Source organism: Nerophis ophidion, linkage group LG22 (assembly GCF_033978795.1).
Source record: "Nerophis ophidion isolate RoL-2023_Sa linkage group LG22, RoL_Noph_v1.0, whole genome shotgun sequence".
Taxonomy (NCBI): domain Eukaryota; kingdom Metazoa; phylum Chordata; class Actinopteri; order Syngnathiformes; family Syngnathidae; genus Nerophis; species Nerophis ophidion.
The window spans coordinates 21,239,922-21,256,218 of NC_084632.1; the positions used below are offsets into that span (position 1 = coordinate 21,239,922).

The 16,297-nt window shown below is 40.7% G+C and overlaps 1 protein-coding gene across 2 annotated transcripts in view; it reads right to left on the reverse strand.

Moving 5' to 3' along the window:
- The window catches only part of dennd1b (DENN/MADD domain containing 1B), a 421,036-nt gene that overhangs the window by 135,775 nt on the left and 268,964 nt on the right, over positions 1–16,297 (reverse strand). For both annotated transcript variants that reach the window (XM_061883482.1, XM_061883480.1), the window contains one exon: positions 3,064–3,164. In XM_061883482.1, the coding sequence (XP_061739466.1) occupies positions 3,064–3,164 (101 nt within the window). The remainder of the gene's footprint in view (positions 1–3,063; positions 3,165–16,297) is intronic.

Genomic DNA, 16,297 nt, shown 5'->3' on the forward strand with positions numbered 1-16,297 from the left:
ACATCAGAAGAGAAAACCATGTTATTATTTTGGCATAATGGAACAATATTAACATGTCCCGCATGATTACGTGTGCAAAAAAAAAAGTCAGTTGATGCATTTATTTGCAAACTAAAACTGTGAGTAAAATGTTTATCTTTAAAACACTTTACTTTGTATGGATTTTGCCAAGTACAGTTTGGTGATCGAAGTCAATTTAGGGGTTTTACAAATGATGGCATTTACCAGGCAGAAATTACAACTATGTTATGCACAGTACGCTCAATTTTGGGGGTCCATAGATGAATATAACAATAATTTGTAATCCTTGGACAACAATTCCAGTCGTCAATGACAGGCTGGAGTCTAAGCATTCAATAAAGCAGTGGTTCTCAACCTTTTTTCAGCGATGTACCCCCTGTGAACAATTTTTTAATTCAAGTACCCCTAATCAGAGCAAAGCATTTTTGGTTAAAAAAAAAAAAGAGATAAAGAAGTAAAATACAGCACTATGTCATCAGTTTCTGATTTATTAAATTGTATAACAGTGCAAAATATTGCTCATTTGTAGTGGTCTTTCTTGAAATATTTGGAAAATAAAATATAAAAATAACTAAAAACTTGTTGAAAAATAAACAAGTGATTCAATTATAAATAAAGATTTCTAAACATAGAAGTAATCAACAGCTTAAAGTGCCCACTTTAGGGATTGTAATAGAAATCCATCTGGATTCATGAACTTAATTCAAACATTTCTTTATAAAAAATAAATCTTTAACATCAATATTTATGGAACATGTCCACAAAAAATCTAGCCGTTGCACTGAATATTCGATTGTTGCATTTCTTTTCACAGTTTATGAACTTAACATTCATATTTTGTTGAACTATTATTCAATAAATATATTTATAAAGGATTTTTGAATTTCTGCTATTTTTAGAATATTTCAAAAAAATCAGACGTACCCCTTGGCTAACCTTCAAGTACCCCCAGTTGAGAACCACTGCAATAAACTATACACCGTCATTGTCCAAATATATATAAGGAGCTATATTTGAATATGATTTTAAAAAGGACATGTTGATTCACTGAGTAATGATAGTGAGCTAATCCACCAATTAAATAACTGAAGGTAATTTTAAGAGCATGATATGGACCAAAAACTATAAATAAATAGTTTTGTGTCAGGGCATTTCTGCCTAGAAGGATTCAGGTGCTGTAGGCTCATAATTACCCTAATACAACCCAGCAACTCACAGCTGGCCATCCCTCTGCAGTGTAATAGACAACGATACGACACTCCCGTCCATCAACAAATGTGCACATGCACACACCAGAATCTCCAGAAACGCAGATGTACAGTACGTGCACTCGTCATCTAATAAAATTAAAGTTTTGCAATCAGTGCATGGAGGGCAACCTTGTGATTGAATCAACCGCTGCTGAGTCTTCACAGAGTGTTGAAAATCACATTTTACAGTCAGTGATGAAGAGCTTTCCGAAGCAGATGTGTCGCCCGCGTTAAGGTTGTGCGCTATCACAGCTGATCCCATACAAAGGCAGATGAAATCCATATGCGCACATTTGCATTTAACCAATGCAGATGTAAAGACGAGCTGTTACATGTTCCCACTGTTTAAAGGCCTACTGAAACCCACTACTACCCACCACGCAGTCTGATAGTTTATATATCAATGATGAAATATTAACACTGCAACACATGCCAATACGGCCGGTTTAGTTTACTTAATTGCAATTTTAAATTTCCCGGGAGTTTTTTCTTGAAAACGTTGCATAATGATAACGTGTACGCTTGACGTCACGGGCTGTTAGGGAATATGAGCGCTGCACACACACACACGGCTAAAGGTCGTCGGCTTTAACCGCATAATTACACAGTATTTTGGAGATCTGTGTTGTTGAATCTTTTGCAATTTGTTCAATTAATATTGGAGAAGTCAAAGTAGAAAAATAGAGTTGGGAAGCTTTAGCCTTTAGCCACACAAACACATGGTGATTCCTTGTTTAAAATTCACGGAGGTGAAACGTTACTATGGATCACAGCGAACATGGATCCCAACCGAATGTCAACCAGCAGGTTTCGGTGAGAAAATTGTGGTTAAAAGTCGCTTCTTACCGGAGATCAGCTGAGCTTGTGCCGCCCATAAAGCTGCCGTTGACTTCCTTGAGACACTGCGCGTCAACACCCGGCCGTGGACACACACCTACGACTATCAGGTACTGTTAAATTCGCTAAAACACTAGCAACACAATAGAAAGATGGGGACGGTGTGGCGCAGTGGGAGAGTGGCCGTACGCAACCCGAGGGTCCCTGGTTCAATCCCCACCTAGTACCAACCTCGTCGCGTCCGTTGTGTCCTTGAGCAAGACACTTCACCCTTGCTCCTGATGGGTGCTGGTTAGCGCCTTGCATGGAAACTCCCTCCATCAGTGTGTGTGAATGGGTAAATGTGGAAGTAGTGTCAAAGCGCTTTGAGTACCTTGAAGGTAGAAAAGCGCTATACAAGTACAACCCCTTTAAAGATAAGGGATTTCCCAGAATTATCCTAGTAAATGTGTCTAAAAACATCCCAATGCAATCGCGTTTTTCTTTTAAACTTTTTTTTTGTAGTCCGTCGCTATCAATATCCTCAAACACAAATGTTTCATCCTCGCTCAAATTAATGGGGAAATTGTTGTTTTCTCGGTCCGAATAGCTCTTTTTGTTGGAAGCTCCCATTAAAAACAATGTGTAGATGTGAGGAGCCATCAAACATGTGACGTAATTGTCTGCGACTTCCGGTAAAGGCAGGGCTTTTCTCTTAAAACCGAAAATTGCGAATTTTATCGTGGATGTTCTGTACTAAATCCTTTCAGCAAAAATATGGCAATATCGCAAAATGATCAAGTATGACACATAGAATGGACCTGCTATCCCCGTTTAAATAAGAAAATCTCATTTCAGTAGGCCTTTAAAGTCCATGGGATGGGGTGGTGGTTGATGAAGACAATAACAAGGCCAACAAGGTGATCCACGCTGTATGTTGTGAACAGTATGTTAGTGTGTAGGTGACGAGCCTTACCAGCAGTAGTCCAGAAGGTGCGGGGGCAGCACAGGGATGAAAATATGCTGCCAGTACATTGGGAAGAGCAAAGCAGCTGCACCGTGGACACATGCAGTTAACTAGGGAGAAAGCAGGAGAGGAAAGAATCAAATTCATTGAACATGCATATATGAACAGAAAATACTACAACCGTCACAATTTTAATTCATTTTCATTATTAATGTGATTGAACATTTTAACGCGATTAACCCATCTGACTAAAAATCCATACAGGGGATATTCAACTAAATTGTTTCAGGGGCCACATTTCGTCAAATCTAGGGACTGGGGGGAAAACTTTTATCTTCACTATTAGGCCATGTTCACTAAGTCATTTAACCCCTTGAACAAATAATTATTTGGCCTAAGCCCCGTTTCAGCCACACTATTGATTGAAACTTTTATTAGTAGATTGCACAGTACAGCACATATTCCGTACAATTAACCACTAAATGGTAACACCCGAATACGTATTTCAACTTGTTTAAGTCGGGGTCCAAGTTAAACCAGCGTTAAAGGTCCCCCTCCTCGGACATATTTTTACACGGCTAAGTGCGCCGTGTATTTCTTGAATCTTCGGCACTTAGTCTTGTATGGACTCATTGATCGTTTACAACAATGGTTCCCAAACTTTTGCAGGCTGGCGCCCCCCTTGGCTCCCCAGTGAATTCCTAGCCCCCCCCCCACAGACACATATGGAAACAAACACCTCTTTCTTGATATTTGGTATGCTGCAATTTGAAAAGAGAAGGTTAAACACAAATGTGTATTTCACAAATAAAACCCAATTGAGTAAACCAATTTATTTTTTTAGCAGTTTTAACTGTTTCAGCAACATAGAATGGTAAATAAACATTCCACCAGTAACCTTCATTGTCTCACACTTAATATTAATGGGATGGATGTGCTTGGTGCAGGGACATAAGCTTCTCAACATCAGGCTGGAACTCACTAAGAAGAAGTCGTAGATCCCCGCGGTCAGTAATTTTCTGTCGGTTTCTTTGCTTGGAAAGAAGCAAGGCGACTGCACTGAAGCCCCGTTCTACTAAATATGATGTTGGCGTGTGGTAACCGGACCCTGATGCGTCGTCCACTGACTCGTCCTGCTGCACGTGTTGTGTACAAATCGTCAAACAAACGTTCGAACTTCTGACTTCGACTTCGGACTGCCGCCCCCCTACCGCCCCCTTCTTCCTCACCGCCCCCCCAGATCTTTCCACCGCCCCTAGGGGGGCGGTACCGCCCACTTTGGGAACCACTGGTTTACAAACTGAGTTCGAAGAGGAAGTGACGCCAGAAAGACCATGCCCACACAGGAAGTTACGTCAGAAAGAACACGCCACAGCCATCTTCATAATAAAGCGGCTTCGTATCTCGGAGGTAAACACTGAAAATATGAAGGCAAGTTTATCCAGACATGCCGGTGTTTCTCCTTCTTTTACATCAGGGATCGGCAGCCTTTACCACTCAAAGAGCCATTTTGACCCGTTTCACAAAATAAAGAAAACAATGGGAGCCACAAAACTCTTTTGAAATTTAAAATCAAATAACACTGCACACAGAGTTTTTTTTAACTTTGTGCTGTGTATAAACCAGGGGTCTCACACACGCGGCCCGCAGCTTAACATGAAAATTTAATGATAGTGGGGCCCGCGAGTTCTATATGAATGCCGCTTGACAGCATCACACTTGCCAACCCTCCCAAATATTCCGAAAGACTATCGAATGTCAGATCAACTATTGTCGCCAATGTTTGCAGGAATTCCCTCGATTAACAATAATAAGGGCATCCTATGAAGGCACTGCCTTTGGCGCCCTCTACAACACGTTCAATCAGCTTGCCAGCCCAGTCACGTGTCGTATGAGGCTTCTGCAGAAACACGTTAAAGATTGAAAGGCATACTTGATCAACAGCCATACAGGTCACACTGAGGGTGCCCATTTAAACAACTTTAACACTCTTACTAATATGCGCCACACTGTGAGCCCACCAAACAAGAATGACAAACACATTTCGGGAGAACATCGGCACGGTAACACAACATAAACACAAAATAACAAATACCCAAAATCCAATGCATCCCCAACCCCTCCGTGCGTCGGTTGACATGGGCGGGGTTGGGGTGGGCGGGGTTTGGTGTTAGCGGGGGTGTATAATGTAGCCAGGAAGAGTTAGGGATGCATGGGATTCTGGGTATTTGTTCTGTTGTGTTTATGTTGTGTTTCAGTGCTGATGTTCTCCCGAAATGTGTTTGTCATTCTTGTTTGGTGTGGGTTCACAGTGTGGCGCATATTAGTAACAGTCTTAAAGTTGTTTATATCACAACCCTCAGTGTAACCTGTATGGCTGTTGACTAAGTATGCATTGCAGTCACTTTTGTGTGATAACAGAGGCTGAATATAAAATGTGACCAGTCTGCACGTACATCGCGTGGTGTAAAAGCGGGCGCGACGACATGTTGTAGATGAGATTAAAGGCATTGCCATCACTGCACACCCTCAATATTTAAGTCCAAGTGAAAATTGGAGAATGTTATCACCGGGTGATTTCTGAGAAAGGCACTAAAATCCGGAAACCACCCGGAACAATTGTTGAGGTCGGCAATTTAGCAGCTGAGCCACATCAGAGTGATCAAAGAGCCGCATGCGGCTCTGGAGCCGCGGGTTGCCGATCCCTGTTCTACATGTACAGGCGCTCGTGGAAATCACACATGAATACCTTAAGAGAAAGCGATTGCAGCTATTTTGGATACAGCACTTCTCAGACGGCAAGAGAAGTTTGGAATGTCCAGGTCAGCTGTGATTCTACTTAGCGAAAAACGTTGTCCATTTGTCAAAGGAGAGACTACGAGAATGCGAGCTCCCGTGGATGTGATAAAAAAAGGTAAAGTGTGGTTTGTATTACCTGGCCGTGGAGTGAAGACAACATCAAATGCTTTTGGACTGGCAAAGCAGACTGTATCAGTTATTATCTGCCATGTATGTCGCGGACTTAATCTCTCGGTCCAGAGTATATAAAGTCACCAAAAACTAATGGAAAATGAAGGTGAAGGCAAAAGAGTGAGGAGTGTCCTGACCAGATATCTAGATCTCTAGATTGATTGATGTAAAATGTTCTTTATCACATTGTTTACGTGTCTAATAGAGATTTGATTAATTTATGATGGCTCAGATGTGATCCACACAAATAGGGCTCCACAGCACACTGGATTCCAGTTAATTGAAATACCACAATACTGGACATTGTTCAGATAAGTTCTATTTAAGAACTTGCACACAAAGCAACGATTTACCCTGGATAACCTAATTCGGCTTAGTGTAAACGAGGCCTTAGTCCTATTTTATATTCTGCAAGACCATCGTCCTCCACAGTAGACATTTAATTTGAGTCTTTTATTTCTGTCAGTTACAGGAGCGCTCTGCTGTTTTTAAGAACATAATATTTACATAGCATATGTACAGTGTGTTGTATATACTGATATATAATATGATATTATGTCTATATCAAATATACAATATGCAACAACTACGGAGGTTTTTTTCCTTCAAATTTTAATCAAGGCACACATTTTAAAAGTGCGCTTCTCAAGTTGATGATGTGCATTTATTAAAGAAAACAATGAAAGTTATGGCAAACAGAAACATCTATTTTCCCTGATATGCACAATAAATGTGTTTTATTCGATGACTCGATTAACCAACTAAACTAATCGATATATTACTAAAATAATCGTATTCAATTTTATCAAGTCAGTATAAAAATTCACACACAATTGTAAACACAAGTCCAATTACTTAATTCTTACACTACTTTGCCATTATTTTTACAATTACTCCTTTATTCTCATTACATTTCACATTTATTCTTTTAATTAGGATTTTTTAATCCTAATTCTATGACTTTAATTCCTTACATTTTCTTTAGTTGCAATGCGGCCCTAATATTTCTCCATAGGGCACTGATATATTTAATTATGTAGTTCATAATAACAGTAAGAGCCAAGAACACGTCTGCCATTAGTCATAAAAACAAAAATAAGCAAAGCATCTACGGCCAGCGTAATAAAAAAAGGGAAAATAGTTGAATAATTAACCTTACCCCCCCCCCCCTTTTTAACAAATAATGAGGTGCAATCAAAGGAAGATGACATTGCTTTTCAAAGGCGCTTTTTAAAAAAAAAAAATCATTGTCTCCCATTGTTTTAAGCCAGGACCCCCCACCCACCTTCTTGACACAGCGTCTCATAGAAACCAAGCTCAAGTAATGACCTGCAACACGCACACACACACACGTGCACACACACACGCATGGCAGGGGAACGAGGCGTTAGCTCATCCCCCAGATTAAAATAACATGATTAAATATGGAAAGAGAACAGAGGTCTGAGAGGCTCCTGCGGGACTTCATTAGGGCAAATTGCCAAAGAATGAAACATGAGTTAGCCAAGAGAGACTGCGGGCTGGGCCAATACCGCCGGGACCCTAGAGCAGCAGCCGCTGTTATACTGCTACAGCTTCACAGTCAATGTGTGAAGCGGACACACACCGTCTCTCTCTCTCACACACACACACCTACCAAGAGACCCTCTGCTCACTGACACACATAGTGTCACAATTGACCGGCCAAAAGCCAAAACCACCACGATAAAGTATACACTCCTTTCAATGCAACCTCACATCAAACCAGTATATCTAAGAACCAATGTGTGTGTGTGTGTGTGTGTGTGTGTGTGTGTTAACGTGCCTCCGTCCTTGCATGTTTATTTTAACTGCGCTCATTTTTCCCATCGACTGGGGAAAAAAAAAAAAACATTTTATTCGTCATCTCCACACTCTCTCTCTCATCCATCCAGTCCCACAATAGTTAAGACTTAATCAACATTTAATTGGTGTCTTGCTCTGTGTATCTAAATATGCATATTTCTTCTTCAGATGCAACACAACAATGTCAGGATGAATTCCCTCGCAAACAGTTTGGCTTCTTTTGTTAATTCTGCGTGTAAATCAATGGCATGAATATTAATGTGGGAAAGTGAGGCGCTGGGTGGAGGAGTAGCTATCAAAATCATCACATTGTTGTTGGGTTTTTTTTTTTACCCCCTCCAAAGTGATGATAAAGGGCTATTAATTTGAGATGAAGAGAGGTCAGCAGTCAGACTGTGGATATATATATATATATATATATATAAACACACACACACACACACACACACACACTCACACACACACACACAAAGTGGAGATCCAACAGGCGAGTGTATTCCTCCTCTGGGAGTGCAAGACAAGCCCCAGCCATTCACTGGTACCAGGAGGTAATGGCACAGAACACCTCGCTAACCAACTCCAATTATCTCCACCAGGCCTCAAGGTGAGCCCCCCAACCGGCGTGTGATTTACTCGCAGGTTGAAAGGGAAAAAGAGGAGTCTCTCACTCTTCTTCTTCCTCCTCACACCCACTGGCTGCTTGGAGGGAGTTACCTGAGAACGGAGGAGAATGTTCCCGAAACACAGATAATGATTTATATATATATTTTTTTTGAATTCGCTATCTCTAAAGAGATAGAGTGGAGGTGGACGTACGTCCGAGATGAGTTACAGCACCTCTGCAGGAACACCAGGGGAATAAAATGCATGTTTGGCTCTGTAATTGTAACTTATTAAAAAGGAGTACTTGTTTTCGGTTGTCGGCATAAATTGGTCAATAAACTTGAAAAATGAGGACTTGTAACGCTCTTCATACAATGAGAGTTGGGAGCTTGACGTGACAGTAGACAGACAATAAGAGGCTAAGGCTGATAAAATATTTGCCAGGCTGATAAATAATAGATGAGTGGAGCCAAATGGCTTACACGCTCCACAAAAGACCTAGGTGCTTAATATTCCATTCAATGAAGAATCACAGATACAGTCCCCAAGAACAAATACAGGATTAGGTGCTGGGTCCAGTCCTCAGGGACAAGGGCTCAGCCCGGTAATGAGGGGCTGCCTCCCTCTCACACTGTGTATGTGTGTGTGTGTGTCTGTGTGAGTGAGAGAAGCGAAGCGATTATACAGCGACAGCCTGCTTCAAAAAGCAGTCAAGGTCTTTGGTTTTGCCCTGAGAGCTTTTTAGTGCACTGTAGCCAAGACAGAGAGAGAACACTGGTTTTTGCAGACCCATTCATCTGGACTGTAGACAGGAAAAAGCGACAGATGAGTGAAAGTACGACAACAAAGTAGATATAAAACCATAAAACACAACTAACGAGTATCATCTGAGCTACATTTCTTTGCTAAAACTTTGTACTATTAAACGATTTAAAAACAATTCCACGTTGTCATAAAGCTATGGATTAAATTGGTCGGACTAGATCCAAGTCTGTGAGAATGAACTGCTGAAGCCTGTTCGGATGACAGGCCAAATGTCTTCTAAGACAAACTGTCCAGTTGTGATCGATTGAACGCACTGAGAATACAACGACTTGGAGGGTTGAGAAGAATATCTGCAGACTAGTGTTGTAATGATACCAATATTTTGGTACCGGTATAAAAATGACTTTGATACTTTTTTGGTACTTTTCTAAATAAAGTAGACCACAAAAATAAATCATTTTTGGCTTTATTTTAAAGGGGAACATTATCACCAGACCTATGTAAGCGTCAATATATACCTTGATGGTGCAGAAAAAAGACCATATATTTTTTTAAGCGAATTCCGAACTCTAAATGGGTGAATTTTGGCGAATTAAACGCCTTTCTGTTTATCGCTCTTTTTGCGATGATGTCAGAACGTGACGTCTCCGAGGTAATACAGCCGCCATTTTCATTTTCAACACATTACAAACATTGGGTCTCAGCTCTGTTATTTTCCATTTTTTTAACAATTTTTTGGAACGTTGGAGACATCATGCCTCGTCGGTGTGTTGTCGGAGGGTGTAACAACACTAACAGGGAGAGATTAAAGTTGCACCACTGGCCCGAAGATGCGAAAGTGTTTGCCGCCAGACTCCCATTGAATATACCAGAGTGTCTCCACATTTGACCGGCGATGACAGACATGGCACAGAGATGTATGGATAACCTGTAGATGCATTTGCAACGATAAACTCAACGAAATCACAAAGGTGAGTTTTGTTGATGTTGACTTATGTGCTAATCAGACATATTTGGTTGCGGTGTGACTGCCAGCTAATGATGCTAACATGCTACGCTAATCGACGCTAACATGCTATTTACCTGTGGTGCTAAAGCAGACATGGCACAGAGATGTATGGATAACCTGCCGATGCATTTGCAACTATAAATTCAACGAATTCACAAAGGTGAGTTTTGTTGATGTTGACTGCCAGCTAATCGATGCTAACATGCTACGCTAATCGATGCCAACATGCTATTTACCGGCGGTGCTAAAGCAGACATGGTACAGAGATGTATGGATAACCTGCAGATGCATTTGCAACTATATTACGTTTCCTTCCACCCACATTTAATGCGAAAAAAACACTTACCAATCGAAGGATTTAAGTTGCTCCAGTGTCACAAGATGCAAAAGTCCTGATCGTTTAGTCCGCACATTTTACCGGCGATGCTAACGCAGCTATTCGGCCATGCTATGGCTATGAATAGCGTCAATAGCTATTCGCTCAATAGCTTCAGTTTCTTCTTCAATACTTTCATACTCCAACCATCCTTTTCAATACATGCGTAATCTGTTGAATCGCTTAAGCCGCTGAAATCCGAGTCTGAATCCGAGCTAATGTCGCTATATCTTGCTGTGGTATTCGCCATTGTTTGTTTACATTGGCAGCACTGTATGACGTCACAGGGAAATGGATAGTCGCATCGCAAATAGCGAAAATCAAGCACTTTAAAGCTTTTTTTTAGCGATATTCGGGGACCGGTAAAAAAATTTTTAAAAATTAAAAAAATACAACAAGCCACTGGGAACTGATTTTTATTGTTTTTAACCCTTTTGAAATTGTGATAATGTTCCCCTTTAACAAAAAATCTTAGGGTACAGTTACTTATTGCAAGTTTGTCCTTAAATAAAATAGAACATACAAGACAAGTTGTCTTTTATTAGTATGTAAACAAACAAAGGCTCTTAATTAGTCTGCTGACATATGCAGTAACATATTGTATCATTTATTATTCTATTATTTTGTCAACATTATTAAGGACAAGTGGTAGAAAATTAGTTCTTAATCTACTTGTTCATTTATTGTTAATATCTGCTTACTTTCTCTTTTAACATGTTCTATCTAAACTTCTATTAAAATGTTTTAATCACTTATTCTTCTGTTGTTTGATACTTTACATTGGTGTTGGATGATACCACAAATTTGGCTATCAATTCGATACCAAGTAGTTACAGGATCATACATTGGTCAGATTTGAAGTCCTCATGTGTCCAGGGACACATTTACTGAGTTTATAAACATAATATACAATTAAAAAAAATGAAAGAAGATGGTGTGATACCAAAAAATATTGTACTATTCATAGTAGTATTGACTAGATATGTGCCTGTACTCGATATCATTACAGTGGATGTTAGGTGTAGATCCACCAATCGTGTTTGATTACATTTTGATGCCGTGAGCTACGGAACTAATTAACTGGTAGACCATCTTTCTGAAGATGCCTTTAAAACCTTTGGGCCCGCTATACAACTCTTCTAAACCTCTCCCTGCATTGTGGAGGAAACCTGTAACATGTCATGAACCATTTCAGCATCAACTACTGTATTTCACCCACGGGTTGGATTGGTTTTAACGAACAGGTGAAGAACGCAGGCTCATAACTCAGAGGAATACATGATAGAACAAGGCCTTTAATTAATCATGAGTTCAAATAGGAGTTGAATTGACTGAAATGTCAGTGTGATTGGTAAATACAACAGACATCCCAGAAGCTCGGGAGGGTTCAGCTTTAGTTAAAGGGTACCATGGTGATGCTAACTACAAAGTTTCTTTTAAATGAGGAAAAAGATTCAGTCTGCCAGGGCGATCAACTCAGTTCAGCCACTACTACCGACCACGCAGTCTGATAGTTTATATATCAATGATTAACATTGCAACACATGCCAATACGGCCGGGTTAGTTTACTAAATTACAATTTTAAATTTCCCGCGGAGTTTCTTGTTGAAAACGTCGCGGAATGATGACGCGTATTTGTGATGTCTCGGGTTGTAGCGGACATATTAGCCCAGCACCACTTATGGCTAAAAGTCGTCTCTTTTCATCGCATAATTAAACAGTAATTTGGACATATGTGTTAATGAATCTTTTGCAAATTGTTCAATTAATAACGGAGACTATAAATAAGAATGATGTTGGTGGAAAGCGGTGGATTGCAGCTGCCTTTAGCAACCGAAACACAGGCGGTGTTTCTTTGTTTGTTGTGAAGCTTTAACACAGAGCGGTCAAGCGAACATGTTTCTCTACGTCAACCAGCAAGTTTTTGGATGGGAAAATTGTGATATGAAGTCGCCTCTTACCGGAGACTTGAGTGGATTATGCAACCTCCTCCTGTAGCTGTCAAAAAGGCAGCTGTGATCTTGGCTGGCCTCTCTCAGAGACACTGGCGTTCACTACAGCCTTCCGACTTTCAGGTATGACTTTATAATCTCACTAAAACACTATTAACACAATAAGCAGATAAGGGATTTTCCAGAACAATCCTAATAAATTTGTCTAATAACATCTGAATCGCTCACACTGCCGTCACCTTTTTTTATTTTTTTTTAAGTGCTTCACTCTAACTTTCCTCATCCACGAATCTTTCATCCTCGCTCAAATTAATGGGGAACTCGTCGCTTTCTCGGTCCGAATTGCAATTGCTGCTGGTGGCTATGATTATAAACAATGTGAGGATGTGAGGAGCCCTACAACCCGTGACATCACGCACACATCGTCTGCTACTTCCGGTACAGGCAAAGTTTTTTTTATTAGCGACCAAAAGTTGCTAACTATATCATCGATGTTCTTTACTAAATCTTTTCAGCAAAAATATGACAATATCGCGAAATGATCAAGTATGACACATAGAATGGACCTGCTATCCCTGTTTGAATTAAAAAATCTAATTTCAGTAGGCCTTTAATTGGAGGATTGGATATGAATCTAATCCAATCAGTTAAACAATCATAGAGCCAACATTCTTGTATTTCAACAAATGCTAACATTAAAATTAGGTCTGTCTGACTAATATGGATTATAGCGGCCTGCATCCAAAATCTCTTAATATAAGAACTCCGATACAAACAATATCTGTGTCTGCTAACGTCTCTTCTTGCTCGCTTAGCAGACAGACAACACTAAAACTGAACGTACAGAAAATCAAGGATGTTAATACAACTTGTAAGAGATACAAAATAACTAAAACACATAAAAGAAAACAATAATTATAAAATAATTGCATCAAAAGAAATGCGCTAGACCGATTCTAGTTGGCTATGCCAAATACATGGATGGATGGATGGATAGAATTTCAACACTTTCAAATTTAGCAATTGACACTTCAACTAAGATGCCGATTGCAATCAAACAGCTGATGTTTAAAGGCCTACTGAAACCCACTACTACCGACCACGCAGTCTGATAGTTTGTATATCAATGATGAAATCTTAACATTGCAAGACATACCAATACGGCCGGGTTAGTTTACTAAAGTACAATTTTAAATTTTGCGCCGAAAAATCCTGCTGAAAACGTCTTGGTATTATGACACCTACGTGTGACGTCACGGATTGTAGAGGAAATTTTGTGCCAGTATCTTTCCCAGCTATTAAGTCGTCTGTTTTCATCGCAAAATTCCACAGTATTCTGGACTTCTATGTAGGTTAATCTTTTGCAATTTGTTCAATGAACAATGGAGACATCAAAGAAGAAAGCTGTAGGTGGGAAGCGGTGTATTGCGGCCGGCTTTAGCAACACAAACACAGCCGCTATTTCATTGTTTACATGTTAGTGCGTCTGCCTCACAATACGAAGGTCCCGCAGTACTGAGTTCAATCCCAGGCTCGAGATCCTTCTGTGTGGAGTTTGCATGTTCTCCCCGTGAATGCGTGGGTTCCCCCCGGGTACTCCGGCTTCCTCCCACTTCCAAAGACATACACCTGGGGATAGGTTGATTGGCAACACTAAAATTGACCCTAGTGTGTGAATGTGAGTGTGAATGTTGTCTGTCTATCTCTGTGGGTGGCGACTTGTCCAGGGTGTACCCGCCTTCCGCCCGATTGTAGCTGAGATAGGCGCCAGCGCACCCAGTGACCCCAAAATGGGAATAAGCGGTAGAAAATGGATGGATGGATGGATGGATGGACATTCCCGAAAGATGACAGTCAAGCTTTACTATGGAACAGAGATGTCAAGCAAACACGGTTGGATTGGACCACACGGCATGGCACAGTGGTAGAGTGGCCGTGTGCAACCCGAGGGTCCCTGGTTCAATCCCCACCTACTACCAACCTCGTCACGTCCGTTGTGTCCTGAGCAAGACACTTCACCCTTGCTCCTGAGGGGTGCTGGTTAGCGCCTTCCATGGCAGCTCCCTCCATCAGTGTGTGAATGTGTGTGTGAATGGGTAAATGTGGAAGTAGTGTCAAAGCGCTTTGAGTACCTTGAAGGTAGAAAAGCGCTATACAAGTACAACCCATTATGCAGCGATCATTTTTACCATTGTGTATTCTGAAGGCGATCTATGTCGTGTGCTACTCCAGCATCAATATTAGCAGCGTCCTCCTGACCGTCACCGTCAGCGTCTGGTTCAAAGCGGTATGGCTCAATCCCTTGTTGCGGTTGGGCCTGGCCGAGTGGTCCTGCCACCCCCACGGCTGCCCTGGCGCCTCTCACAGCATCTTCCCTATCCGAATCGCTCCCACTGCCCTCAAGTCTTTGTTTTTCTTTTTTTCTAGTCCTTCACTCTCACTTTCCTAATCCACGAATCTTCCATCCTCGCTCAAATTAATGGGGAAATTGTCGCTTTCTTGGTCCGAATCGCTCTCGCTGCTGGTGGCCATGATTGTAAACAATGTTCAGATGTGAGGAGCTCCACAACTCGTGACATCACGCGCACATTGTCTGCGACTTCCGGTACAAGCAAGGCTTTTTTATCAGCACCAAAAGTTGCGAACTTTATCATCCATGTTCTCTACTAAATCCTTTCAGCAAAAATATGGCGATATCGCGAAATGATCAAGTATGACATAGAATGGACCTGCTATCCCCGTTTGAATAAGAAAATCGCATTTCAGTAGGCCTTTAATAAGTGCAATATTTACTATATTATCACTTTGTAGGGCTTTACAACATACAAAAACAGCACATGCACCTTCATTGCAAAGATTACTCGTTGACTACGGCAACACTACAAGGACAAACTGAAGTGAATCCATATTTGCAAACGGGACTAAGATAAGTGTAAGAAAGCCAGCTATAACAACTAAATAGTATATTGTCCATTCAGCTGTAGCATATCCAGCAACTACCACACAAACCACACATCGCTTGTCCATTACTTTCTTTTTATTTTATTTAGCCTTTATTTAACCAGGTGAAATCCCATTGAGATGAAAGATCTCTTTTCCAAGGGAGACCTGGCCAAGAGGGCAGCAGCAAGGTTACATTAAAAACAGTAAACACACATAAAACATCACATTTACAACATTAAAACTTGCTCATATGTGCATAGAGACACGGTAGACTGCAGTCCTTTTACAGAAGCTTTAAACTCATTCAATGTAACAAGGGTTTGAAGTTGAAGATTGGATTGTAGTTTATCCCAAGCCTTTGGTGCTGAAAACCTAAATGCTTTCTTGCCCAATTCAGTTCTTACTTTGGGGATGACAAATTGAACATTCATTGAACGGAGATTGTGACATCCTTGTTTTTTTGTTAAAAGACTTTTGACTCATATTGAACCAGTAAAACTAGAAATATTCTGTAAAATGGCTAAAAAACACAGAAAGGCACACAGAGTATCAGTCGCAAATGACAGCTAACGAGAGCAGTGCCGCATTGGATGTGCTTCCGGGCTCAAAATGGCACAACAGAGACAACTTTCGTACACCAAAGTATGTTTTCGGAAATCCAAAAAAGGAGGGTTTATTAATCAAGGTTCCACAGAATAAACTCCAAAGTAAGGCTGGGCGATATATCGATATACTCGATATCGCGCAGGTTCGTCTATGTGCGATATAGAAAATGACTATATCGTGATATTCGAATATAC